This window comes from Mauremys reevesii, linkage group 1 (assembly GCF_016161935.1).
Source record: "Mauremys reevesii isolate NIE-2019 linkage group 1, ASM1616193v1, whole genome shotgun sequence".
Classification (NCBI taxonomy): Eukaryota; Metazoa; Chordata; order Testudines; family Geoemydidae; genus Mauremys; species Mauremys reevesii.
Genome location: NC_052623.1, coordinates 139606916 through 139634360, shown reverse-complemented (window position 1 = coordinate 139634360; position 27445 = coordinate 139606916). Strand labels below are relative to the sequence as shown.

The 27445-nt window shown below is 42.5% G+C and overlaps 1 protein-coding gene and 1 long non-coding RNA gene across 12 annotated transcripts in view; one reads left to right on the top strand and one right to left on the bottom strand.

Moving 5' to 3' along the window:
* The window catches only part of PIR (pirin), a 106130-nt gene that overhangs the window by 71195 nt on the left and 7490 nt on the right, over positions 1–27445 (top strand). For 9 of the 10 annotated variants that reach the window (XM_039506637.1, XM_039506647.1, XM_039506618.1 and 6 more), the window contains 3 exons: positions 4492–4576; positions 16518–16562; positions 21855–21937. In XM_039506637.1, the coding sequence (XP_039362571.1) occupies positions 4492–4576; positions 16518–16562; positions 21855–21937 (213 nt within the window). The remainder of the gene's footprint in view (positions 1–4491; positions 4577–16517; positions 16563–21854; positions 21938–27445) is intronic. The other variant, XM_039506667.1, reaches the window with a different exon arrangement.
* The window catches only part of LOC120386816, a 39756-nt gene continuing 14762 nt past the window's right edge, over positions 2452–27445 (bottom strand). Inside the window, exons 1-4 of one of the 2 annotated variants that reach the window (XR_005589931.1) lie at positions 10556–10599; positions 8650–8922; positions 8198–8306; positions 2452–2558 (exon numbers count right to left, since the gene is read on the bottom strand). This is a non-coding gene — a long non-coding RNA (uncharacterized LOC120386816). Of the gene's footprint in view, positions 2559–8197; positions 8307–8649; positions 8923–10555; positions 10600–27445 lie in introns of those variants that run through there. The other variant, XR_005589932.1, reaches the window with a different exon arrangement.

The following is a 27445-nucleotide window of genomic DNA, read 5'->3' as shown; positions in this document are numbered from 1 at the left end:
TTTTATTTTTTAAAGGATGGTTTTGCAGTTCACTAATCCATACATAAAACAAAGCCCTTTGGGTATTGGGTATTTTAACAATATGAGTTAACCCACAAAGATGCAGATAGTTTAAACCAGTCTAGTGTACATGTGCAGGATATAATATCCACGAGCATGTCTGTTATATTTTGGAGATGATGGATAAGGCTGTACTACTTTAACGGTTGTCAGTGTTCTCCCACAGAAAACATTAAATGATTTTGTCATGAACAATATAAAATCTCTGTAAAATTCCAACCTCCTCTTTTAACACTTCTCCACCTCAGATTTGTCTAATAGTTCCTAACCCTTTCCTCTATTGTTGACTTATTTAAGTGTTAAGTACTGAGTTTATGTATTCATGTACAGCTTTGATCTTCTTCACTGTGCTTTACACCTGCAATGAGACATCTTATTTATTATCCATTTATGTAGCACTGTAAAGTGTGCACAGTACTTTACAAGTGTGCCATACAAGGAACATCATCACTGCTCTAAGGTGCTCACAAGCTAGCGGCACAAATGGGAATATTTCTTTAAAGGGTTCTCAGAAGCTGCTTAAATTAAAAGATGGAAGAGGCTGCACTGAGATCTCCTGGTGCAGTTTCAAAGCCAAAAGACTGGGCCCATTCTGTTCATTACAATGAAGGTGAAAGTGATCACTTGCTAGTGGCAGGCTCTGCTTGGTCTAACTTTAGGTAAACAAAAGAAAAGGCCTCCTGTTTACAAATCCTCCCCTCTCCCCCTAGGATGGATTAAAGGAAGAGAGAATGCTTAATGTCAACATTCTCCCTGTTCCAACATAACAATAAAACTACCCTTTTCAAACTAGAGCTCAAAGGGCACTGAAATCATCTTGAAAATGTTACTTTGTGTGTGTGTAAACAATGAGACAAAACTCACCCACCTCTTTGGAACCGTTTGTGGCATGCTGATGGTACTAAATCTGGTATCAATAACTTTAGAGGCCATTGTTGTTCATTACAAACTCCATTTGTTTTGTTCTAACCTGAGTCCTTGTTAGTGTGCATAAAAGGCAAGCTCTACAAAAAGTCACCTCATAAAATGCAGAATTTTTAGTATTCTGCATTCTAAGTCAAATGAACACTGCTGTAGCTTGAAAAAATATTTTGTGAAAATGGCTATCTTGTTGTTACTCAGCGACCTAGATGGATTGTGGCAGAGCTGTGTAAAAACTGTCCATTGCACCCTGTCTTCACATTTCACTATTGTTCGTTCACAGATTCCTTAGAGTGTGCTCTTCCCTGTGAAAACAGAAGACATAGTCCCCGTTCCAGTGATAATCTCCTGCAAACATTTACTGTCAAGTGTAGTGCTCATTTCCACAGTAGTTCCATATGATATGTCTACATTTCAAAAAATTTTGTGGTCAAAAATATTAAATCTTAAATTGGCTGCTGCAGTACTGATTGTCAGTCAGTGTAGATGAGGGAAAATTGTGTTCAAACCTTGTGTCAACTTGTAGTTAATCTGTTAGCTGACATGATGCTGAACACAATTTGCTCTAGTTTATATTGGCCAGTCGGATGTGGTCAGCATTGTGCCAGCAAACTCAACTCTTCACACTTCATGGTAAAATTTTATAATGTCCATCAACATCTGTAGGGCTAATGACACTGAGCATCCTTCTAAAAATGTCCTATAGAATTTTGAAGCGATGAAACCAATGTATTTATATAGAAATCTAATGGAGTCCAATAAAAACTACTCTGGCTATAGAATTTAATAGAGAATGATAGTGTTTCTAGGTTTTTTTTTGAACTTGTAGAATTCTATAGCAGTGATAGATTTCTCTATTAAATTCTATAGGATGATTCAAAACCCTGTAGCAAGGGTTTTTTTTCCTATTAAATTCAACAGAACTTTTCTAAAAGGACACTAGCTTAGCAGTAAATGTTTCCAGGGATGGGCCCTGCATTGTTAACTATTTTGAGGGAAACATTCTGCCAAGACTGCAAGGCGATCAAATCTAGCAACACTCCATTGGAAGGTGACTGCAAAATCAGGAGAAAATGGCTGTCAGCATTTTGGCATGGACTGCCTTTTCCTAGATACATTCTGACATCTTAACCAAATTATTCCAGCTAAACAACTTTATAAACAATGGTGCCTTGCTATAGTGACTTATCAGTTGCTCCTGTATATTTGTCATCCAGTTGTTTATATAAGATATAAGTACATCTTAATGATTATATAATAACTTAGAAGGTTCTGAGATTGCTTTATCACTTGTCTCCTAGGAGGGAAGGCTGTACATATTGGAGGGCTTAATTATTTGGCATACACACGGTTGAGAGCTCTTTTCTTTTGAGGGCTTTTTTCTTGCAAGTCTGGAAGTGCCTCTTAATTAAAAAAACTTCTAAATAACGATAGGCCAAGTAACTCCCCACTGGAAAAAGTATTTTATTGCAGTAATAGTCCTGGTGGATATATTTATTAGTTTTATTTGCTTCTGTTCTATTAACATCTGTTGCACGTGTGAGATTTCATCGTTGTTGCCGACTTCTCTGAGGAGCCTTTTTATACAAAACAAGGAAACGTAATCATTAGAACACTGGCATCTTTCACTGTTAGACAATTGATAGCCAATATGGGTGTGCACTCATGTTCGCCTGCAGTCTCCAAAGTACAAATGTATTTTGTTGATGTGGGGGTTATGCTAGTGCTTAAAAAATACCTAGATTTAAAAAAAATTATCTTGATTTTCTTCAATATTATGTAAACGATAAGAATGCATGTATATAAACCTATTTATCCAGCTTTTGGTTACCTGAAAGTCAGTCATGTCTCTAGACATCTATGCATTTCTCTTCTGCTTAGCCCAAACCCTGTTTTTCTGAAGAAATGTACTGTGACTATCATACCAAATAGAGGAAAAAGCTACTTTATTTTGGCATAAGCTTTCTTGGGCTAGAATCACTTCATTAGATGCATGGAGTGGAAAATACAGTAGCAGGTATGAATACACAGCACATGAAAAGATGGGAGTTGCCTTACCAAGTGTGAGGTCAGTCTAACGAGACAATTCAATTAACAGCAGGATACCAAGGGAGGAAAAATCACTTTTGTAGTAGTAATGCGAGTGGCCCATTTCAAACAGTTGACAAGAAGGTGTGAGTAACAGTAGGGGAAAATTAGTATGGGGGAAATTAGGTTTTGTAATGACCCAACCACTCTCAGTCTTTATTCAGGCTTAATTTGATGGTGTCCAGTTTGCAAATTAATTCCAATTGAGTGACCAGAGAGACTGAAGTGTTCTCCTACTGTTTTTTTAATGTTATAATTCCTGATGTCAGATTTGTGTCCATTTATTCTTTTGTGTAGAGACTGTCTGGTTTGGCCAATGTACACGGCAGAGGGGCATTGCTGGCACATGATGGCATATATCACATTAGTAGATGTGCAGGTGAACGAGCCCCTGATGGTGTGGCTGATGTGGTTAGGTCCTAGGATGGTGTCCCTCGAATAGATATGTGGACAGAGTTGGCACCGGGGTTTGTTGCAGAGATTGGTTCCTGGGTTAGTGTTTTTGGTGTGTAGTTGCTGGTGAGTATTTGCTTCAGGTTGCGGGGCTGTCTGGAATCATAACATTCAAAAACCAGTAGGAGAACACTTCAGTCTCCCTGGTCACTCAATAACAGACCTAAAAGTGGCAATTTTTCAACAAAAAAACTTCAAAACCAGACTCCAACGTGAGACTGTAGAACTGGAAATAATTTGCAAACTCACTCCCCCATTCTGTTAGCACCCAGTCTCATTACCTCCATGCAATCTCACCATTTTTGGGTGTAAGGGCCACTTTTCTGCAGGTCTTGCTATATGGAAGAGCCGATTTGTAACTCACCACCTCATTCACACTTTCAAACATTTCATATCTCAGCTGGAAATACAGCTTTTCCCCTTTGTCTGTACCTCTTGATCTCTCTCATTTTTCCATAATGTATTTATTATTTAACTTTGTCATAGAACTATTTAACTGTGAAAAGTATTTTGGAACATGCTTCGTATGAAAGATGCTACAAAATACAGTTAAATAATTGTAGTGCTGAAATGATCCTCAAATATTTTATAGAGTGTGTAACTCACTTTTTTGTTTTGTTAAATAACAGCAAACTCAGTTATTCATTTAATGACATGCTATTTATTATGTGAAAATCATTATGTTCTATAAAGCAGGGGTTCTCAAACTGGGGGTCGGGACCCCTCAGGGGGTCGTGAGGTTATTACATGGGGGGTCGCGAGCTGACAGCCTCCACCCCAAACCCTGCTTTGCTGCCAGCATTTATAATGGTGTTAAATATATAATAAAGTGTTTTTAATGTATAAGGGGGGTAGCACTCAGAGTGTTGCTGTGTGAAAGTTGTCACCAGTATAAAAGTCTGAGAACCCCTGATATAAAGGTATATTCCATTTATAGAAATGACCTTTTTCTCTCTACTTCTTCCCCAGTCAAAGGTATATACCCGCACACCAACATTATATCTGGACTTCAAGCTGGACAAAGGAGCCAAGCACATTCAGCCAGTTCCCAAAGGTAGGAAAGATTTCATTGACTGGTTTAACAAAGAAATTGAAGCCACTTCTCCTGTAATGGGTTGAGTATGAATCTCTGTATCTTTGTATCATTATGGGTAAAATGTTCTCCTTATGGAGTATTCTGTATCCTCTGAGTATAAAAGTTTCAACATGGCAGTTAGTTACCCGTGGCCAAATGCTGCCCTTGAATACAGGGGCATAATTCTCATTGATGTGTCATCCATGTATCCAAGGGCTGAAGAGCCTCCCCTGTATCTAAAGTATAATACTGGATTATTAGCCCAAATTCTAGGGTCTGAAAGCCATTAATAACTCAGTCCATAATAAAACTAGTCCAATTAATGTGATTTTGGGAGACTGGTTTGGAGAAAAGGATGCGCCTGGTTTGGATCCACAAGTTGGCAGTGACTAAAAATTATTAACATCCTCACCTGTTTAGTGAGTTTGAGTAAAAGGATTGGTGCTCTAAGATTTGGGGTAAGGGGTTCACATCACAGTTGGCACTGTAGTATCTTTATTGCTGTTGTCACTGGGGAGATTTCAAAGTAAAGCAGCAAGAGGACTAAACTGCTCTCTTACCCTTGACGGTGGTTTCACTGCATTAAGGTTGAAGCTATTGGTGAGAGAATTTGCACATAGTTGCCTGTACTATGCCTTGTCTGTGAATAAATAGTCCCTCCACTCTCTGGGATTGTAAAGCTGGGTTCAGTGGTCCTTCCCTCACTATGGGGGTGGGCCTTCCATTACTTTGGTGGACTGTGCTCACCAGTCCCAGTCATTGGATAGGCTCGTCACTAAATGCACTTCAGTTGGGAAACATTAAGAAGATTAAAACCAAACCAAACTAATAAACAACCTAAAGTTAATTTGTTAACTCTCTGTATTGGCCCATGAGAAGCCACTTCAAATATCTTCAAGAATCAGCCATTTTACTAATTTGATAGCAGAGAACCAGTTTGACCAATGGTGGAATACTTTTAAAGCACAGACAATTTGAGCCACACAGTTTAGCTGTGGTATTTCAAACATTGTTCTCTCACTATTTCCTTGTATGTACAGTTTTAATATAGTCTTTATAGATTTGATAATTAATAGATTACACTCTGTTGTATACAGCGGCAGCTCCAAGCACCAGCTCTCCAAGTGTGTGCCTGGGGCGGTAAGCTGCGGGGGCGCCCTGCCGGTCCCTGCAAGGGCGGCAGTCAGGCTGCCTTCAGCGGCTTGCCTGAGGGAGGTCCGCCGGTCCTGCGGATTCAGCGGCAATTCAACGGTGGGTACGCCGAAGCCGCGGGACCGGCGGACCTCCCGCAGGCAAGCCGCCGAATCCGCGGGACCGGGGACCTCCTGCAGGCGCGCCACCAAAGGCAGCCTGCCTGCCGTGTTTGGGGCGGCAAAAAAGCTAGAGCCGCCCCTGGTTGTATAGCAAATACCAATACAATTTGGAGGATTTCCCTCCAAATCAACTGTAAAGAAGCATGGAAACAGTAACAATATGGGATTTGCATGTACATCTACTTCATTCTATAGTGGCTATTAATGCACCCTATTTCCAATTTTTTTTTTGGTCATCTTAGTGATCCCTTCAGACTAGACACATCTAAGCAGGGCCGGCTCCAGGGTTTTTGCTGCCCCAAGCAGCAAAAAGAAAAGAAAAGAAAAGCTTAAAGAAAAGAAATGCCGGCCCTGCATCTAAGAGTTAAGCAGCAGGTCAGTTACTTTGCTTGCTTAGAAAACAGATATTTATGCACAGTATTTTTACAATAGCAGCTGAAGCAAGTCAGTAAAATTTTGACCATTACATTCTTGCAAAGACTCTAGGGCCCAATCCTGCAACCCTTGTTCATGTGGTAACCCTTACTCTCATGAACAGTCCCAGTGACTTCAGTAGGGCTACTCATCTGTGTAAAGGTTGGCAGGATTGGGCTCATAATTTGCAAACTCTCCATCATTACCAAATTCCTTCACATTTGCAACACATTTTTGCTTGTTAGCTCGAGAAAAAAGAATTCAATGTTGTTCATCGCTGTAACTGTTGTAAAGTATTTGCATAACAAATTGATTTTACTTTTAGTAAAACAATGTAGAGTTGTTCCCTGTCTTACATTTATCGGCGAGGGAGAGGGAGGACATGATCTCAGGATTTTGGAACATGCTACACATAGAGAAAAACAAATTACCTGTATGTGCATTTGTCACAGATTTCATCAGATACATTACTCATTGTGACAAAGTTCCTCCTCTACCTTGGTGGGTCCTGCGCTTATTGGCAGATTTGCTCACCTCAGTGATCTTCCCCTTGGTGGAACCCACAGTCTGGGTCAAGTTCTCCTGTGTGTCTGATCAGAAGTTGGGAGGTTTGGGGGGAACCCAGGCCCACCCTCTACTCCGGGTTCCAGCCCAGGGCCCTGTGGATTGCAGCTGTCTAGAGTGCCTCCTGTAACAGCTGCATGACAGCTACAACTCCCTGGGCTACTTCCCCACGGCCTCCTCCAAACACAGTACCTCCGTACAGGACCTTCCTCGTGGTGTCTGATAACGCTTGTTCTCCTTAGTCCTCCAGCCGCACACCTTCTCACTCTCAGCTCCTTGTGCCTCTTGCTCCCAGCTCCTCACACCCCCACCACAAACTGAAGTGAGCTCCTTTTTAAACCCAGGTGCCCTGATTAGCCTGCCTTGATTGGCTGCAGGTGTTCTAATCAGCCTGTCTGTCTTAATTGGTTCTAGCAGGTTCCTGATTACTCTAGTGCAGCCCCTGCTCTGGTCACTCAGGGAACAGAAAACTACTCATCCAGTGACCAGTATATTTGCCCTCTACCAGACTCCTGTACCCCACTGGCCTGGGTCTGTCACATAATGTACCATACAAATAGTAAATGTGACTAGTTTGGCCTGACATCTCATCTCAAAATATATATATATAGCAGGGGTCGGCAACCTCTGGCACGCGGCTTGCCAGGGTAAGCACCCTGGTGGGCCGGGCCAGTTTGTTTACCTGCCGCGTCGGCAGGTTCGGCCGATCGTGGCTTCCACTGGCTCTGGTTTGCCCCCTTCTTGGAGGCATGTCAGGTGTGGGAGGAGGCGTGGCTGTCCCTGGCTGTGGAATGGCTCCTATAATTAGGACTCTGGGTCCATTTAGTAACGTATTTAAATACCTGCTTCTGTCTCATTCGCTTAATGGGACTTAAGCCCATGCTTACGTGCACTGCTGAACTGAAGCCCTCTGTGTGCGTGAAGGTGTGGTGCATAATTAAGCAGTATTCTGTTTGCTATAAAACCAGTTCTTTTCATCATCTTTGTAAATTGAGTTACATGCCTGCTACAACATGGATGTTTCAGAGCACGTCTGTAGATAAGCATAATCAAATTGAGCATTGCCGTCTCATCAAGCTTTTCTCTCTCTCTGTCTGTTACCAAATTCCCAGTACAAAATGTCAAATCTAATACTGTGCACTGGGCAGGGAGGAAATCAGCTTATGGCAACATACCATGGCTCACCCCAAAAAAGACAATCTACCAATAAAACAACTTGCAAGTCTTGGCTGGTTAATTTCTTTTCTTTGATATTTCTTCAAAAAGAATTCTCATTGTAATTGTTTTATATATTGCAGCTTCACAGTACCTTTTTTCTTATTGTCTGAGGGTTGCTCATGTTGCATTGTAAACGTTGAAACACTTGTCATATGTGTGTCTCTTTTATGATGGTGATGGACCTCCGTAGGCGGTGTGGACTAAGAGAGAGAGAAGCACTTCAGTAAATGTTTTTGCTATACATTTGTGCAGGAGCATGGTTTCCCTTGTGTGCAGAGCTGTGCATCAGTTGTGTGGGAGAACGGCATATCAGGTGCAGCGTGGCATTTTATGAAATACTGAGGCCAGTTCTTGCCACAGAAAGGCAGGCACAACTCCCATTGAGGGCCATCCTCTTGCTGAGGATGGTGGCAGGGGCCAATATGACCTCACCTGCTCCCTGTCCTCCTGTGGTTCCTTCCCAGTCCTTCCCCTGTTGAGATAGCGTCTTCTTTCTCCTGCAAGGTGCTTAGGCAGGATCCGGGCCTCCCTGCTTATTCTTACCTCTCCTTGGGAGATTAGGGTCCTTCCCTCCCACTGGGTCCTTGTGGTGGGGGCAGGAGCCCCCTGGCATCACTTGCTGGGGATCCATGGGACTGTCTTCCTGTGGAGGGGTTGCTCTTCCACCTCACTTGGGGGAAGATGCAACACATTGGGGAGAATGGGCCTGATCTGTCTCCTGTTGAGTAGAGCTCATTGGGTATATTCTGACAAAATGTTTTTTTGGTGGAAAACGCTCCTTCATCAAAACTGAAACTGTTCATTGATGAATCTCCCCTGTGGAAAAAAAATGAAAAAAAAATTCCTATTTTGGAACTTTTCATTTTGAAATTCTTACTTATTTATATTTCAAAAAGGTTTTAAAATGTAAAGAGTAAGATCAGAAATGTTTTGAAATTATTGAAACACAATGTTTCAATTGACCCAATCAAAGTTTTTTCATATTATCAGTTCACAAACATTTTTGAGATTTTAACTTCTCGTCCTGGTCTGGGATGGGAAGAAATTTCAAAATCTCAAACTTTACAAGATGAAGAAACCATTTCCCCCCCCCAGCTCTGTAGTCAAAGCCAATGTGAGCCATTCCATTGACTTCAGGGAGTGCTGGATCAGAGCCAGTATTATTCACTTACCTCACAAGGATGATGTGAACACTTGTCAGGGTTTGCACAGTGCTTTGAAGATATGGTAGACTATGTATGTGCTAAGTATTATTAAATAGATAGTGTCAGGTCACATTTTTATCCCAAATTTAAGGTTTTGTAAAAACTATTATTTACAAAATCTAAAACCCATGGAAATGTTATCATGGCTATTTTTAATTCCAGTGAGAAGAGTTTTTTCTGAACCACACATTCCTCTTTTCTGTCTGTAACCCAGACATCACAACATGAGATGAAATAATGAAAACTTAAAATTGAAAATGACAAAAATTGCATGCAAGTGAAAGTAACTAGTTTATTTTCAGTGTCCAGTGTGAGAAAAATGCAAAATTACCAAGCAGTAGCAGGTAAAATAGTTACGTCCAGTTCTTCCACTTTTCATAATCTAAAGTGGTGTTTGTCACATAAGTAGGATATTTTTAACTTGACAGTGCCTCTCTAAGAGTAAAACTTTGGAGAGGAAGCAGTGCAATTTAGTGATGTAATACCATACACAGAGTACTAAACTGATCTAGAGCGCTTAATACATATGGGGGATAGGCCGAAAACAACAGGGGAACAGATCGTATAAGAGCCAAAACTGATTAGCAAGGTAAGCATGGAAGAAGTGGAATAGACTCGGGGCAAATGGAGGAGAAGGTAGATTGATGGATTTAGCGGTTGCAAGCCATAATCTTGGGCAATGTTAGTGAAGAGTCAGATCTTGGTGTGGGAGCTAACTTGGGCTGGAGATGTTACTCTGAAAGGTCTTTAGTGTTTCCCAAAACATGCATTTTCTATCATTTAAAAATGTGAGACTTGAAGGAGATAGAAGGATATTGAAATACACCCTCCCTTTTCCCAGCAGTGTATTTTATTAAAAAAAAAAAAGTGATACAGAACGAACAGAAGGGGATGGATAAAAGGAAGGAATTAGGGATTTGGAATGCACAGAGAAAAGATATGAAAGATACTTGAGAATTAAGAAGACACAGAGCATCAAAAATAGACTTTTGGTTTATACTACAGATGTTTCATGGACATTATAGTCATAACATATTTAATCTTCTGGCATAATATTAGAAAGTTAGTTAAAGTGCTTCTAACACCACAGACAATACAGATAAAATGTAATAAAGGGTTGCACAATTGCACCCTGGAGAGCCTTTGTCATGCTGAAGCACATTTCCCTTATATACCCAAACATCGATACAAGAGGATTTAGTTTATCTTCATTTCTTTCCTCACACTGCTGAATACTGACTTACATGTATATTCTCCTTCATAACTGGCTTTTTTCCTGTGCCAGTCCCTAGCAATGTCACAGAATTCACTCTGTCTTTGACAGATGGATTGTGATGTCACGTACATTGTATTAGTGTCTCAACTATATTAGTCCAGTCTGTTCTTCAGAGTAAAAAATTGTGGAGGGGAAGAAATTAGTTAAAAATGTCTGTGACAACACTGGGTATGGTCATTTGTGACTTTTTTGAGAGGACTGGGATGAGTATGAAGTGCTTTCCAGCTCAGAAAAGCTGCTTTGTGTAGATTCACTGCCAATCTTCCAGTGGTGGGAAAGCTAGTGGCTAATCTACCCTAGCGCTCTCACTGTTGCCAGCACTGTAAAGCTGCACCAGTGCTAGAATAACAGTGTGAGAATTTCTGAAAATCCAGAGTTTTTTCAAGTCTTCTGCTGGAAAGATGGGAAGTTGGGAAGTGAAATGAATGGAGTGAGAGGGATTTTAGAAGGCTATCTTGAAATTGTGAGATAGGGTTTGTGTAGGGTTGGAAAACAAGCCACGTTTTATATACAGTGATTTCACTATTTAATTTTAAATCTAATGTTTTTGCAGTCTGTGATCATCATCATCATAATCTCATAGCAGATCCCAACAGGACATAGCCTCCTTGCAGTTCGAGCACCACCCAGATTGATCTCTAGCTATGTCTGCCATGAGCAATCTTATCATGCCACTGAAGTTTCTGGTGAACACATGATCGCCAGACATGTAGCAGCATTCGTTGGTAAACACACTTCCTAATTCAGGAGGCCTCTATCCTAATATAAGACCGTGCCAAGAAAGCTGCTGACAAAGGTGGCTGATGGATTTGGCTGTGGATATCTTCATTGCTGATCTTGTCCTGCCACAAGTATGGCAAAGATAGTGAGAATCAAACCCACCAATCCGCCACTCTTCATCCTTCCTCAGCACCCACGTTTTATGGCTGTCCAGTGCTGCCGGTGTAACTGTAGTCCTAGAGAGCCGCAGCTCATAGCAAATTCGATGTCATTGACAGCCCAAACAGAGGCCGCTGAAGGGCCCGGAACATGGTGGTGGCTGCTGCTAGAGAAGTGTCTGCATTTTTTGAGCCTCCTCCGGAACTGTCTATGATACTGCCCGTGTATTTGCCAGCTGCCGCCTCCTCAGTGTAATAAACCCACAGGTTAATACTTGGCTGGTTGTAATCTGGAGCTGGAGGCTGCTTGATGGTAATGGCCAGGGACTTAATTTGGTCTGGATTGATAACCAGATCAGTGCACTCAGCTTCTTTCCCAAGCAGATCAGCCATCAGCTGCAGTGGTTCACCAAACTGAGCCAACAAGGCAATCGGTATATTTGAGGTCTCAAAGGAAAATGGTGTTTTTCTCAATGCCTACTGCCTCCTCGAGCTTATCCGTCAGCCAGTCAGTGCTGATATTGAACAATGAAGGTGACTCAATGCAGCCTTCCCAAACTCGAACGCAGCTTTCTGTTCCATTGTAGAGCTCTTCAATCAATGACACTATCTTCCCAGAGATGCCAAGTCACCTCATGGCTTTCACAAGCTTGCTCATTGCACTGAATCCAAGGCCTGATGGAAGTCTATAAACAGTACTGTGCACAGCTTATTAAATTCAGCCACTTCTTAAAAAGCTGTCTCAAGGGAAAGATCTGGTTGATAGTGGAATGATCAAGTCCAGAGCCACACTAAATGTCCCGGTCTCTGCCATGAAGTGTATCATTGATTTGAAACATTAACATGGATGGTAACAACAACAGCCTAATACCTCTAGGGTTGCTAAATTCACCCTTATTGTCCCTTTCCAGTCATCTCGGATGATATCAGTGCACCAGATGGTCTGGAAGAGCCTGTGCAGCCGTAGTACAACAATACTCTCACCTGTCTTCAGCAACTCAGGGATGACATTACAAACCCCTTGTGGCTTCCCACATTTCAACTTATGGACTGCGATCCAGGTCTCTTGTTGGTTGAAAAAAGGTGGCTGTATCGGAACTTCCTGACCCATTTCAGTCAGAAGATGCACAGTAGGGAGTTGTCTGCTGAGGAGTGTCTTGAAATGATCTTCTCATTGATACAACTTGTCTTGCAAACTCAGACTGACTCTTCACTTGACAAGCTGGTGCCACCTTCCCCTACAAAGATTGCAAAGTTGCAAAGAGGATGGTGGAGGTTGTGCCTGAGGACAGCCTGATCTAAACTGGCAGTGTGAGTGAACCACCAGCACAATGACATGATGACGTTTTGCAACTTACACACAGGGTCAAATGCTGTCTTCAGCTGTGAAGATGGACGTACGTGTACAAATTCATCATTGAATTATTTTAAGCTACAAGAGGAGCATATTGCAAATCTAAAAGTACACGCTGTCCCTAAGCTTAGTGTAGAAATGGAGAATTTAAAGCCCCAAATATCCAGAATGTTATACACTATGTTGCTGTTTCCCAGATCAATACAATCACTATCGGAGAAACTCCATTATGGTGCCTTATGTCATCTTTCTCATTTTTATTCTAATAATGTGAGTCTTTTGGCCTGCCCATGTTTCCAGTGAAATCAGTAGTAAAACTCATATTGAGTTTACTGGGAAAAGGACTGGGGCAGTAGAAGTTTTAGCAGAACTTTTAAGCCTGGGAAGTGCAGGGAGAGAGTATATTGGCAGATTGAAACAAAATTAAACACCTTCCTGAAACAACAGGATTATAATAATGCTAACTAAGTGCTGTGTTGCAGCTACCTGTTCTCTAAGGGTCTCAAGACTCTATGCTTAACCCATCTTTCCATATGTTTCTATTTATGGAGAAAGCTGGTGACCTTACAGCAAAAGTTTATATATCATGTTTTTCCAGGCTAATGACAGACTGATAAACAGGGCCCAACTATCTGCATGTTCTGGGCCTCATGCCCAGAGAGTTGGGAGAATGTAGATTGTTACAGTTATTCTCTGCAGTAGTTGACATACAAGTACTATTAGATGTATTCTTTAAATTTAGAAAAAAAAAATAAAGACTTGGAAGGAAAATCCAGAAAGTATTTCAGAGGGGCATGTATTTAGACTATCCTTTCCTACAGCTATAACAAATCTCCAGCATAGATGAGAACTACATTTTAATAGCTTGTATATACAAGTTTTAGATTTCCAAGTACTTTACAAAATAGGGAAACTGAGGCATGAGGCAGTGCAGTAACTTACCCAAGGTCATACAGCAAGTTAGTGGTAAAACCAGGACTATCACCTTGGTCTTTTGACTCTGTGACATGCCTTAACCACTGTACCAAACAGCTTTTTGCACGGTACATATTTGAGAGAGCGGTGATGTAAGTGTATTCATTCATTGGGATCGGGGCGGCTCCAGCTTTTTTGCCGCCCCGAGTGAAGAAGAAAAAAAACCCCGTGATCGGCAGCACTTTGGCAGTAGCTCTACTGCGCTGCTTCATTCTTCGGCGGCAATTCGGCGGCCGGTCTTTCCCTCTGAGAGGGACTGAGGGACCCGCCGCCAAAGACCCCGGATGTGCCGCCCCTTTCCATTGGCAGCCCCAAGCACCTGCTTCCTGTGCTGATGCCTGGAGCCGGCCCTGATTGGGATTTTTAAAAGAAAAATTGATGGCGGGGTGGGGGGTTATTTTCTTTTGGAAAACTTAACAGATTGCCTGATTCTCCCAGTACAAGGATACAAGTAACTCTTATCAACGTCACTAGCATTACTTCTGACCTGTGCCATATGTAATTGCAGACCAGAAAAAGTAGCACCGTGTTCATTTGGTTGTTGGTAATTATTGAATTTAAATATACCGGTAATTATTTGCAAAATCCTTGTTATTGCAACGTTACCATTGCAAAGCTAAAACCAAATAGGAAAAAAATCTAAAAATATGAAGGTTAATGTTTCAGTAGCAATATTAACTTGGCTGCGTTGCACAAAGCCAAATATAGGACAACACATAGCAGACATTAACCACTATACTTACAAATCTGATCATTAATTGAAAATCATATACCTTTTTAACTCACGCTAATCACTAGGCAACCTATGCAAATTACTGAATTTTGGACATTACCAAGTATGTGAATAAGTAGGACCTAATACAATCAACCAGTGAGAATACTATATATCTCAAATGAGAAACTACAGCTTCTATTAAATTTAATTATTTCCTCCAGTAACATTAAAGAAAGATTATTACAGAACAAGAATGGCATCCTTAAATTTAATTACTCTCCCCTGTGGCTTGCATGGTGAAGGTGTGATTATCAATCAAGTGCAGTTAATAATAGAAAGAGGCTTCTAAACTAAAATATGTGGTAAAAATGTTATACCAAATGACAGAAATTGATGCAGGAGAGGGTTGGTGTGGATTATAGGGAAAATATTTACTAGGGGTAAATTCAGCATTTCATCTTACAGAAGAGAAATGAGGAAAGTTAGCAAGGAACTCCTTGAAGAAATTAGTGGGTCAAATCCTCAGATGGTATAAATTGCTGACACCACACCAGCCGAGGATCCGGCCCCAGGTGTTTAAAGAAAGAATTGCACAAAGAAAAAGGGTCCAATACAATACTAAACTGTTACAGTAGGTAAGGAAAATGTGTTACTGATAGAGAAAACTGAGAAAGCTCTGAGGCTAATACAGAATTACTGTGAGGAAAGGAATAAAAGTGGATACGATTCTGGAATTTAAATTTCAGAGCCAGGAAAGGAAATCAATAAATATCTCTTATGAAAGAAAAAAGAAGGCAGACTTAAGTGCTTTTCCCTCCAAGGAGATTTGCATGGAATTTGTGGTATTTTCTCAGAGACTTTATGCAGCCAAAACAAAAGGTGGAGAACAGACGTACTGAAAATGATTTAAGACAGGCAAAAATGCCTAAAATCTGAGGGCACTGGCAGGAAAGTTTAGAAGACCTAATTTCAATTTGGCGGAAAGGGACAGGGAGTTAAAATGTTTACAATCAGATGAAGTAAAAGATCCGGAGGGGGTATTTTGTGAATTCCGTAATTAGTCAGTGGCCTGTCTGGTCATGTAGTAAAGCTATTTAAAACATTTCTACAAGGATGGAGTCTCTCAGATTGTATATAAGAGGAAGAGAAAAATAAATCCAGAGTGTATATAAAGTAGTACTGTGATGTGCTGAATTCTTTGTGCCGCCCACAAGTGTTAGAACTGCTCAGTTTTATACAGACAAGGTGGGGTGAGGTAACATCTTTTATTCTGCCTGAAGAAGAGTTCTGTGTGGCTCAAAAGCTTGTCTCTCCCACCAACAGAACTTGATCCAGTAAAAGATACTGTCCCTCACCCACCTCGTCTCTCTAATATCCTGGAACCAACATGACTACAATGCCACTGCAAACAACAATTTTACAAAAAGAATGAGGAGTCCCTGTGGCACCTTAGAGACTAACAAACCCTTGTTGTTTCTGCTAATACAGACTAACACGGCTACCCCTCTGAAACAATTTTACAGAAGCCTAAATCAACATGAGGGATAAAAATGTGCCCCATAAGGGACACATGGGAATTTTTTCCAAAATGAATCATGTTGGAGAACTTCCACCTATTTTTTGTTTTTGAACAGGTTTTCCTGGTTATTTCCTGGTTATTTTCACACAAATAACAAGAGAAACTACATAATTATACAGGGGAAATAGTAAAAGTGACCACACAAAATGAAACAATAGGAAAAAATATCTAATTGTTTCCAGTTATAGTAATCTTAGGTATTACTTATAATGATACCAGATACAAAATTTTCAGATGAAAATGTGAGCTTTTAAATTGCTGGTGTCCTGTTAAATAGGAATAAAGCTATCGTATGTAATTACGAGAGCCACTGTGGAACGTATCATGGAGAACGGAGCATACAGTATCAGTATAATTCCATGCAGTGTTAAATATGAGTACATTAACATTATGTATGCTAACCTTTAATATTGCTTGATTATATTTCAGGATGGACATCTTTTATTTACACTCTGTCTGGCAATCTGTATGTTGGTAAGTTTCCCATTAAACTCTTATTTCAGTTGTTGATAGGGAGGATTTAACTTATTAAAAATTACTGTTCTACAGGAAAAAAGGAAGATCAGACCTACAAATAATTTAGAACCCATACTTAAAAAATCAAAAATAACAAAGGGATGGGGATAGCTCAGTGGTTTGAACATTGGCCTGCTAAACCCAGGGCTGTGAGTTCAATCCTTGAAGGGGCCACCCGGAATCTGGGGCAAAATCAGTACTAGGTCCTGCCTAGTGAAGGCAGAGAGCTGGACTCAATGACCTTGCAGGGTCCCTTCTAGCTCTATGAGATAGGTATCTCTCCATATTTAAAGGTATGTGGTTTAGCACAGTGATCTGTTAGAGCAAGGGTGGCCAACCTCTGGCTCAGGAGCTGCATGCAGTTCTTCAGAAGATAATATGCAGCTCCTTCCATAGGCACCAACTTTCCAATGTGACTGGCTCTGCCACAGGCCCTATGTCTTTCCCCTGAACCTGCAGTGACCTTGCACCTCCTGCATGCCACAAAACTGCTGAGGGGGAGGTGCTGATTGGCAGGGCTGCTGGTGGATGGGAGGTGCTGGGAGCAGGGTCAGGGAGCTGATGGTGGGCTGCTGACATATTACTGTGGCTCTTTGGCAATGTACATTGGTAAATTCTGGCTCCTTCTCAGGCTCAGGTTGGCCACCCCTGTGTTAGTGCAATCATTTATACTATGCACTTCCACTGGGTATCAATACATGTGCCATTTATACCATCAGGTTTTAATGAAAAGTAGCCCAAAGGACACATTTACATTAAGAGATTATAAATTTTCAATATTTTTTTCAGATCTGTTTGATAATATAATAAAACTGACTATGGCCCCTGTCTGGCAAGCTGTTCTATGTAGGCTGACTCCTATGCCTTCACAGAGTCCTCATGGGGCTCCACACAGGTGCAGGCATCCACCCATAAAAGGCAACTTGTATGCTGTGCTCATTAAAATGGGCTTTATAGCAAAATGACATAGACATTGTCTCAAGCAAATCAAGGAATATGACTAGTGTAACATTCCATCTCTTTAATTTTTTTTAAACAAAGACTAATCAGTTGATGATCTCTAGCTCTTATATAGTAGTTTTCATTAGTAGCTTTTGAAGCATTTTACAAAGGAGAGCAATATTATTAACCACATTTTACAAATGGGGAAACTGAGGTACAGAGAGATGCTATGACTTGCCCAAGATCACTTTGCAAGAGCACCCATGTTTCCTGAGTCCTAGCCTACTGGTCTGTCCACTAAGCCACACTGCCTCCCGTAAGTAGGCCCTCTCTCCTTCAATATTTTGTGAGCGATTCCAGCTGCTGGATCCCATATGCTTCTAGGCCAACTTGGTCTGGGAAGAGCAGGTCACCGTTCCCAGCTCTGGGTCTCTAAGGCACACTCTTGGGTGAAAAACCTTTGCCTGACACCCTTCCCTGGGACATGGGGCTCTACAACCCGGCCACAATAAACCACCAAATCACTGTCTCAAACCTTCCAAGCCCCCAGTTGCTTATTCACAGTGCCTCAGAGTTCCACCTTGCTGTGGGCACGCTAGCCTTCTTTCAGAGACAACATAGCAGGCAAGCAAGGGATACAGGCTTAGCAAAGGAATTTCTTAACCACAATCACTTTTAGGTAAGCACTGTAGAGTTACAGATCTTTGCAACATAACTAACAGTCCTGAGACACAGCCTGTTCTAGACTATTCTCAGCATTTCTGAGGGCTGGTCAGCATTCCAGGCTGGGCACACTCTCCTGTCTTTTCTGTCTCCAGCCCAGGCTTCTGGCATGTGGAGGTGGACATCCCCCTTCTCATACAACACTGACCTCTTAAATACACCCTCTGATACGGTTTTGCGATGTGCTTATGATGGGTGTAACTGTTAACAGTAGGCTAACTTTGGGCTTTTCCCCAGGCCTATGCAAAGGGCAGCATGTAGTTACACTGCGCCAGGAGCGGACCAGGAGCCAGACTGAATGAGTGTCCCAGTCTGGTTCCTGGCTGCCCCTCTTGCTCGGAGGACAAGGGGAGGTATCCATGTCAGGCCTCAGGCACAGATTACTTCTCCCTGTGTGCCAGCTCAGCTACATTGTTGGCTGGTGCAATATGTGTATGGAGTCGAGGACCCCCCCCATTCCATGCTCTTGCTCACATGTGCAAAAAGGGGAATAGCGTCATGGAGACAGCTATCCCCTGTGTTGTAACCTTCCAGATGTGTTGCTCATGCAGGGGTGGGCAGGAGTGTCTTACATCACCTCTCCACTCCCTTTTGCAGGTGTGCTTAGGGCAAGTCACAACCTTGCTCTACATTGGCAACCAAAAGAAAAAGAATAAGACTTGATAGCAGTATAAAGTTTGATTGCATGTCATGTGGTGATTCTAGCTGAATATTTTCATTCAGTTGGTTTGGGTAATATACCTTATAATACTAGAAATTGTGGACTCTTTTAATTCTTAGCTCCAGAAAAAAAAGAAATAAACCCATTGGGGAATACATAAACAGTAGCTGAGATAGTCACACTCTGAAAATACTACAATGTAAATGCAGAACCTGGTTTTTTAAGGTTGCTTTTCCTTTCCTTTTACAAATGTTTAGACAGCCAAATCTAACAACACTTGCAGCAGTTTTTCAGTGGGCCTTTTGTGTACAGCACTGTTAGATTTAGCATTCTTGGCCAAGGTCAGTGATGGAAAATATTTATCAGATTTGGCTGTATTTATAACTGACAGCCATTTTAAAAACATGTTTTTCTTTTGAAACTTACTTTGTTTTATTAAAGAATAATAATTATATTAATAAAATACCGGGGAAATCACCTGTGAACATAGGAACTATCCTCTTTTCTGCTACTTGGCAGCCCTTTTGCAAACATTTTACACTTAGTCTTTTTTTGCAATATTGGAAAATAAAAGTAAGATGTTATAAAATTTAGTCAAGGTTCTACCATTCAACTATAAAGCCAGAAATTGTTAGAACAGGAACAAAACATATGGATTACATCTATGTCTGTACTTCATTTTAAATGATCCTTCAAATCACAACTTTATGGCTCCCATCCGTGCACTATGAAAATGAGTGAGAAGGAGCAATAATCCCATATAAAGTCAGACGTGCAGTTCCTTGGCAGACTTGTGCTAGTTAAGTCTAAATTCTGATTCCCTGGAAGAACAGTAGAAGAGAAATCACCTAGGAAGTCTAATAGGTCATTCTTAAAAGGATGCTGATGCTATGTTCAGAATATGGGCCACTTTAGACTTTATTTTATTGCATTGCAAAGTCCAATTCAGTTTTCACAATGAATGCTTTAGTGTTCTTCCTGTGTATAAGGAACAAATTGGTTCCAGAAGTCTAGCACTCCTTGAATATCAGACGACAGTGTGCACACAAAGGAACGCAGATGAGCATATTCACTATTCTTGTACAGCTGCCCTCTCAGCGTTGCTTGATAGCTTTTAAGGAATTTCATCTCTGTCCTTCCATGTGACACATGGTGACACATCCTTTTCCAATTTCTTCATGATTTTGTACCAGTTAACCAAGCCTACAAGAATTACATTAATTCCAATATACAAATGTTGTTTGTCTGAAAAAGGTTCAGTACAATTTCATTTGTCCATTTTTAAAGCCCTCCCCATGTTGAAGTGCTTAGAAATGTCAAAGCAGCAAAGAATCCTGTGGCACCTTATAGACTAACAGACGTTTTGCAGCATGAGCTTTCGTGGGTGAATACCCACTTCGTCGGATGCAAGATTGCATCCGAAGAAGTGGGTATTCACCCACGAAAGCTCATGCTGCAAAACGTCTGTTAGTCTATAAGGTGCCACAGGATTCTTTGCTGCTTTTACAGAACCAGACTAACACGGCTACCCCTCTGATACTTAGAAATGTCAGTTCAAGAAAATAAAGTCATTTCTTACTCCTACCATAATTCAAGGTGTTAGTTTTGTAAATTGTTCCCACCCTGCAGCTTACAACTAACTACAAATTCCACAAATCAGGTAGGGACAAGAGTTTGAGATAAGGGTGGGGGTGGGGGAAGTATTCATATCAACCAGAAAAGCCAGATCACATCCTGTGTATCTGTGACTAATAGTCTTTCAAGGTGAAGAGGCCCCACGTAAGGTCCTATTCACCACTTAGATCCCTCTTACGACCAATATTAAAGGTGTAATTGAGGCCTAAGTGCAGGGATGAAAGTAAAGCCGAAGACTTACCGGTACGGGGACCCGCTCTATCCCCTGGAAGGGGTGGGGCCTTGGGAAGAAGGGGCAGGGCTGGGGGTCAGCGTCCCCCTGCCAGCTCTTCCACACTGCCTGGCCCACGCCACCTGGGGCTTCAGTGGCGATTCAAAGGGCCCGGGGCTCCAGCCACTGCCGCGGAAGCAGCAGCGGTGGCCAGAGCCCTGGGACCCTTTTAAATCGCCAGCCCTGGAGCAGCTGCTCCTTTTGAACTGCCATGTCAGCGTGGCAGCGCTTTAAGCAGGGTCCTAAGTCAGCTGCGTACGGGCCGGTACTGGCGGCCACTTTTTACCAGTATGCTGTACCGGCCCATACTGGCTTACTTTCATCCCTGCCTAAGTGGTAGATAGGGCCCTGTGAGGGACTGCTACACTGAGGGTTAAATGTACTCTTAAAATCAATAAAAATCCTATTTGCATATGTACCAAAAAGCTTTCGTAGGAATATGACTATTAAAATTCCAGACACTCCCCTCCTTCATGTCTCTTTTTTGATCCCTTTTATTAACATGTGTGTTAACACTGGTATAGGTCCCAATATTTTCTATCCAACAACACCATATTACAACAGAAAAAAGGTTAGGGACTCTTCTCTCTCCCCTCACATATAGACATAAAGAAAAGGAGGGCGGCCATCACCTCCCAAGCCTGTTTGCAATCCCTAGGTTGAGAACTCACATATTAGTGTATCTGATGCATCCATCACACTTCTTCTCTCAACTGGATAGTACTCTGATCCCTATGGCCATGGTGTATCAGAGGATGCACATAATGGACTTGACAGAGGGGGAGAAAAGGCCTTTGTTCATCTGCTGCAGAAAGGAAATTAAAAGTAAAAGACAACTGGGGTGGACAATGGGTATGTGTGAAAGACAGAGTGGAAGTGTTAGAGGAAGATGAATTAAAGAAAAGCATGCGTGTTCTTAAGTAAAATAGCTCTCAGCAGAAAGGATGACTAATCATTCATAATTTGCAGCTTTGATTGTGTCATGCATTGTCTTTTTACATATCTGGTCTATTCAAAGGATCTGATGATGCCCAACAGAAAATCGAGCCCCATCATACAGCGGTGTTGGACGATGGTGACGGTGTTCAGTTAGAAAACAAGGTAATCCTTATCCTGTCCTCATGATTGGAGCTTATAACTCAATTCGGGAAAAGATTTTGGATGAGAATTATTAACTTTATTTCTTTGATTGGTATTTCCACCACACCTCCCCCAGTCTTTTAATGCACAGAATGTGCAAACATACCATAAGAAATATTAGGACCAAGAAGAGGCCAGGCATCCCAGAATGCATGTCATTTTCATAACTGGTCTTAAAACTGTTTTCTTATTTTTTCACCGTACATCAATTCCCCCCTTGCACCGGAAAGACATCTAGACTAGAGATGAAATCCTAACTGGGGAGCTTTGCCATTGACTTCAGTGAGGCCAGTTGTTTGTTTCAGCTCCTTTATAATCTCTTTCATAATTCTGAACATTCTAACTGGGTCAAAGTGAAGTATCCCCTTTCCCAAAGAAGGCAAAGCTCAATTTCATTAACCCTAAAAAAACCCCAGCTAATCATAGAATCATAGAAGATTAGGAAGAGACCTCAGGACGTCATCTAATCCAACCCCCTGCTCAAAGCAGTACTTGGTCCTGCTAGTGAAGGCAGGGGACTGGACTCGATGACCTTTCAAGGTCCCTTCCAGTTCTAGGAGATAGCTATATCTCCAATTATTATTAGTATTGTTATTTTATTATTATAACCCCAACTAAATCATCCCAACCAGGGCTTTGTCAAGCAGGGCCTTAAAAACCCTCTAAGGAAGGAGATTCCACCACCTCCCTAGGTAACCCATTCCAGTGCTTCACCACCCTCCTAGTGAAATAGTTTTTCCTAATATCCAACCTAGACCTTCTCCACTGCAACTTGAGACCATTGCTTCTTGTTCTGTCATCTGGTACCACTGAGAACAGCCTAGCTCCATTCTCTTTGGAACTTCCCTTCAGATAGTTGAAGGCTGCTATCAAATCCCCCCTCCTTCTTCTCTTCTGCAAACTAAGTAAGCCCAGTTCCCTCATCCTCTCCTTGTAAGTCATTTGCCCCAGCCCCCTTATCATTTTTGTTGCCCTCCGCTGGACTCTCCAATTTGTCCACATCCTTTCTGTAGTGGAGGTCCCAAAATTGGACACAATACTCCAGATGTAGCCTCACCAGTGACGAGTAGAGGGGAATAATCACTTCCCTCGATCTGCTGGCAATGTTTCTACTAATGCAGCCCAATATGCCATTAGCCTTCTTGGCAACAAGGGCACACTGTTGACTCATATCCAGCTTCTCGTCCACTGTAATCCCCAGGTCCTTTTCTGCAGAACTGCTGCTTAGCCACTCGGTCTCTAGTCTGTAGCAGTGCATGGGATTCTTCCATCCTATGTGCAGGACTCAGCACTTGTCCTTGCTGAACCTAATCAGATGTCTTTTGGCCCAATCCTCCAATTTGCCTAGGTCACTCTGGACCCTATCCCTACCCTCCAGTGTATCTACCTCTCCCCCGAGTTTAGTATCATCTGCAAACTTGCTGAGGGTGCAATCCATCCCATCATCCAGATCATTAATGAAGATATTGAACAAAACCAGCCCCAGGACCGACCCCTGGAGCACTCCGCTTGATACCGGCTGCCAACTAGACATCGAGCCGTTGATCACTACCCATTGAGCCCGATGATCTAGCCAGCTTTCTATCCACCTTAGAGTCCATGTATCCAATCCATACTTCTTTAACTTGCTGGCAAGAATACTGCCAGCAAGTTATAATCCCCAAATGAGCATTTCTCTGGCTTTTGGAGAGCCTCTGGTGAGTAGGGGGTGGTGGTGAAATGAGTTGTGGGTGCTGGGAAGCAGGACCAGTTGAGAACCTGGCCGAATGTGAATCTTAATCAGCCCCATCTATACCCTATTGATATCATCCTGCCTTCTTGCTATGTTCTGACTCCACCTTGGGTTCGGTCCCACTCCTCGCTCACACTGAGAAGAATCATGGTGTGGGTGGTGTGTGTGGCAGAAACTGAGAATGGGAAGTGATACACATGGAATCCGGAGTTGCTTGTGCTCAGACACAGGCTGGTGGGTGAGTGAAGGCTCTCTCTCTGCTTGGAGGGGACCTTCTTCTAAAACTCAAGGACAGGAATTTTGAAGGAGATAGAGAGATTTATTTATGCATTCACATGTATTTACTCCATCGGTCCCAGGCTCTAAGTGCATTGCAAGGTGTAAATAAAACAACATGGCGTTGGTCATGAAAAGGGGCAGAGTGACAGCCTTGGAGACTGAGGTTTTTGATAGATTCACCAAACACATCCAGCATGAGTAGCACTAGCTTCCCTGTGCCACCAGTGTCTGAAGGCAGTCCTAGAGGGAGTACCTCAAGGGGTCAGAGGACGGAAATCATGGGTACCTATCCAGACAAAAAATAGCTTTGTGTTGTGTATAAGGGCAACAGACTCAAGGGAGAATGAATGGAGAACTCATTCTCCATGCCCACTCAGTATTTGTTCTTTCACTGAGACTTCCTGACAGGGCTGCCAACTGGTGACACTGTTTTTTGTGTCCACGACTCATGTCCAATAAGGACGTGGATTTAAGGTTACCTGCTCTTTTATATAGGCCACTGACCAGCTTCCGGATGATGGTGACTAGCAATTACTGACTAGGCTTCAGTGCCATTAGCACAATATAAATGCCTAGACAGAGAGCCCTGGATTTGAACTGGTAACCCAGATGTTAAAAGCACATTACCAATTCCTGTGAATCAGCCAGTCCTTTTGCAGTGACTTTTTAAAGAGGAAATGCAATGTGAGGGTTTAACTGGAATCTTCAGTAAACTTTATTGATGGTTACAAGATCAAATAAAGGTTAGGAGTGTGCCAAATGAAATCTTAAGAGTGGAAAAAATCATCCTATTAGAGCCAGATATGAAATTTAAATATACACTCTGTATATACACATTAACTTCTGTGTAAACAACCACAGGGGACAGACCATTAATTTTCCCTTGCTGATGTCAGGGAACTGATTTACCCTTTTATTGACCTGAGATTTGTAAATGTTAAAATGCAGTAAATGTTAGTGTAAATAACCAATATTTCATCCCCAAACTTCCACTTGTATCTGATGGGTTTTCCTTTCAAGTTAGTGTGTTACTGTAATTGATGACCCTGGAATGGAGATGAGGCCTGGTGGGGCCATGATAACTCTCACGGCTTTGCTGTCATATATCATTCCATCTAGACTTTCATAGTTTATATTCCCAAGTGAATTATGGTCCTTCTAGTCACTATGGAGCCATTATTGCACATGCCTATACTGCACTGAGGAATAAGGATATGTCAGTAGAGGGTATCTTAGGAGCAGCAATAGGCCAAACGTTTCAGAAAAATAAGGTTGTCATCCTGTCCTAATTTCGGCCTGCTGTCTATATATCCAACTCAAACCCCATGGTTTAGCTCAGTTCACCCAGAGTTCCCCTACCTGTTATCTCCATTATACCTACTATCTTTCTTTGAGAAGATTACATTATGGAGTATGGAGGGAGGTTGTCTTTATTCCGGAGCCTCCATGTTGAGATCTTACTCAGGTCTATATCTTCAAAGGTACTTAGGAACCTAAGTCCTGTTTTTAGGCACCACTCTGATCCACAAAACTCCCACCCCGCTGCTGCCTAACTCTGCAGGTGTCTAATCTTGCTCAATGCCTAAGTTTTTGTGGTAAAAGTTCCCTAGGGGCCTATGTCTGATTCTGGGTGTAGGCACTGCTGTCTCTACTCTAGGTGCCTGGGCACCTATCCCCTGCTTAAGCCAGAAAGCAGCCCATGAACTGGAGGAAGATAGGCACGCCTTTGCCTATCTAACCTGTGAGGCCAGATCTATTGGGTCTGCTCAGAGGCCAACTAACTCCATACAAAATGGCCTGGGCGGAGGGGGAGCTCATTTATAAACTTAGCCTGTGGTGAGAGCACTCATGTGGGATGGGGGAGACCACAAGTTCAGGTTCCCCCTCTGCCTGAGATGGAGAAGGGATTTGTACAGGGATCTGTTGCCTCTCAAGTGAGTGCTCTAACCACTAGGCGATAGTCATTCTTACTCTCTGGCACCATTAATATTTAATTATTCAGTTAAAGTGGAATAACTACAATAGGAGAGATTCAGGGAAACCCACATCAGAATACCCTGTAGCCTAGTGGTTAGGGAACTCCCTTGAGAGATGGCAGACTCCTGTTCTCCTCATCAGACAGGGACAGGGGGACTTGAACCAGCTCCTCCTCCTCCCCCACTCCCTGGCTGTTTGGGGTGGAGTTAGGCAGCCTCTGAGCACACCTACTGGATAGGCCCTGCATGTTTGTTAGTGGAGGAATGCCTGTCTTCCCTTGGCTCTTGGTTCACAAGCAGAGATAAGCGCCTCCCTGCAGCCCAGACATAGGCACCTAACTCTGTGAGAGGGACAGAGCTTAGCACACACCCCTCTCATCCATCTTTCCCACTGGCTAGCTGAAGCGGCTCCCTGCCTAGCGTGCTGGCTTTGTGGATCACATTCTAAGGCACCTCTCTCTCCCCATTCATTGTGTAGGAAGCCTAGACAACTAACTCAGCTTTGTGGATCACAGTTTGCTCTGTGATTTTTCTAAGTGCCTAAGTCCCTTGGTGGATCCAGGCATCAGTTACTCAGTTTCTGCATTTTGTGCAAGGATGGAAGGGGGGATATATAGGGAGAATAAAAGCAGCTTTAAGCCACCTTGCACTCCTTATATGCTAGGGCCAGGCGGAATCTTGTCTGAACCCTGGTGTAAGTTAGGCCAAGGGCAGCTCCAGTTTACACTCTACTTCTCATGGTCTCCTTTGGGTGCTGGGAAGTAGAAAATTATCATAGTACATCTAGGCCACACTCTCCATCAGAGGCTGGGAACTGAGCCTCAGGGAGCCATTTCTGCTCACTCTAAGGCCGCTTTACTCTCTGACAGAGCGACGTGAGAGAACCTTTAGCACAACTGAGAGACAGCCCCTAGGACTTTGCCAGTATGGTTGCCAACTTTGTAATATTTAAAAACCAGATACCCTTCACCACCCCTTTCCGCTGAGGCCCCACCCCTTCCCTGCCGCTTCCCCCTAGGCCTCACCCTTGCCCCACGTCTCTCCCCTGCCCCCGGCGTGGGTCAGGAGGGACTCACCTGTGGAGCTGGGGTTGGGAACTGCAGCTGCCTGATGCAGGTAGGAGGTGGCCCTGTCTGAGTAGGGGTTGGCGCAGGTGATGACTCGGTGCCTCCCCACCTCCCCGGCCCACAGTAACTGGACTTTGGGTGTCCGGTCAATAGATCTGACCAGACACTGTCAGGTCCCCTTTACAACCAGACTTTCCTCTTGAAAACCGGACACCTGACAACCCTATTTGCCAGTCAAATGGAAACAAGGTATTTTGTGTCACTTATCACCAGAAATTTTATAGCACAAGAGATCTGATTAAAACTCCAAAAATGCCAACATTTCACTTACATTTTATGTAACTATGATAAGTTCACAGATATTGGGTGGGGGGGGGGGGCATTCTGCATGCCACCATGATGGGCTGAATTCTCT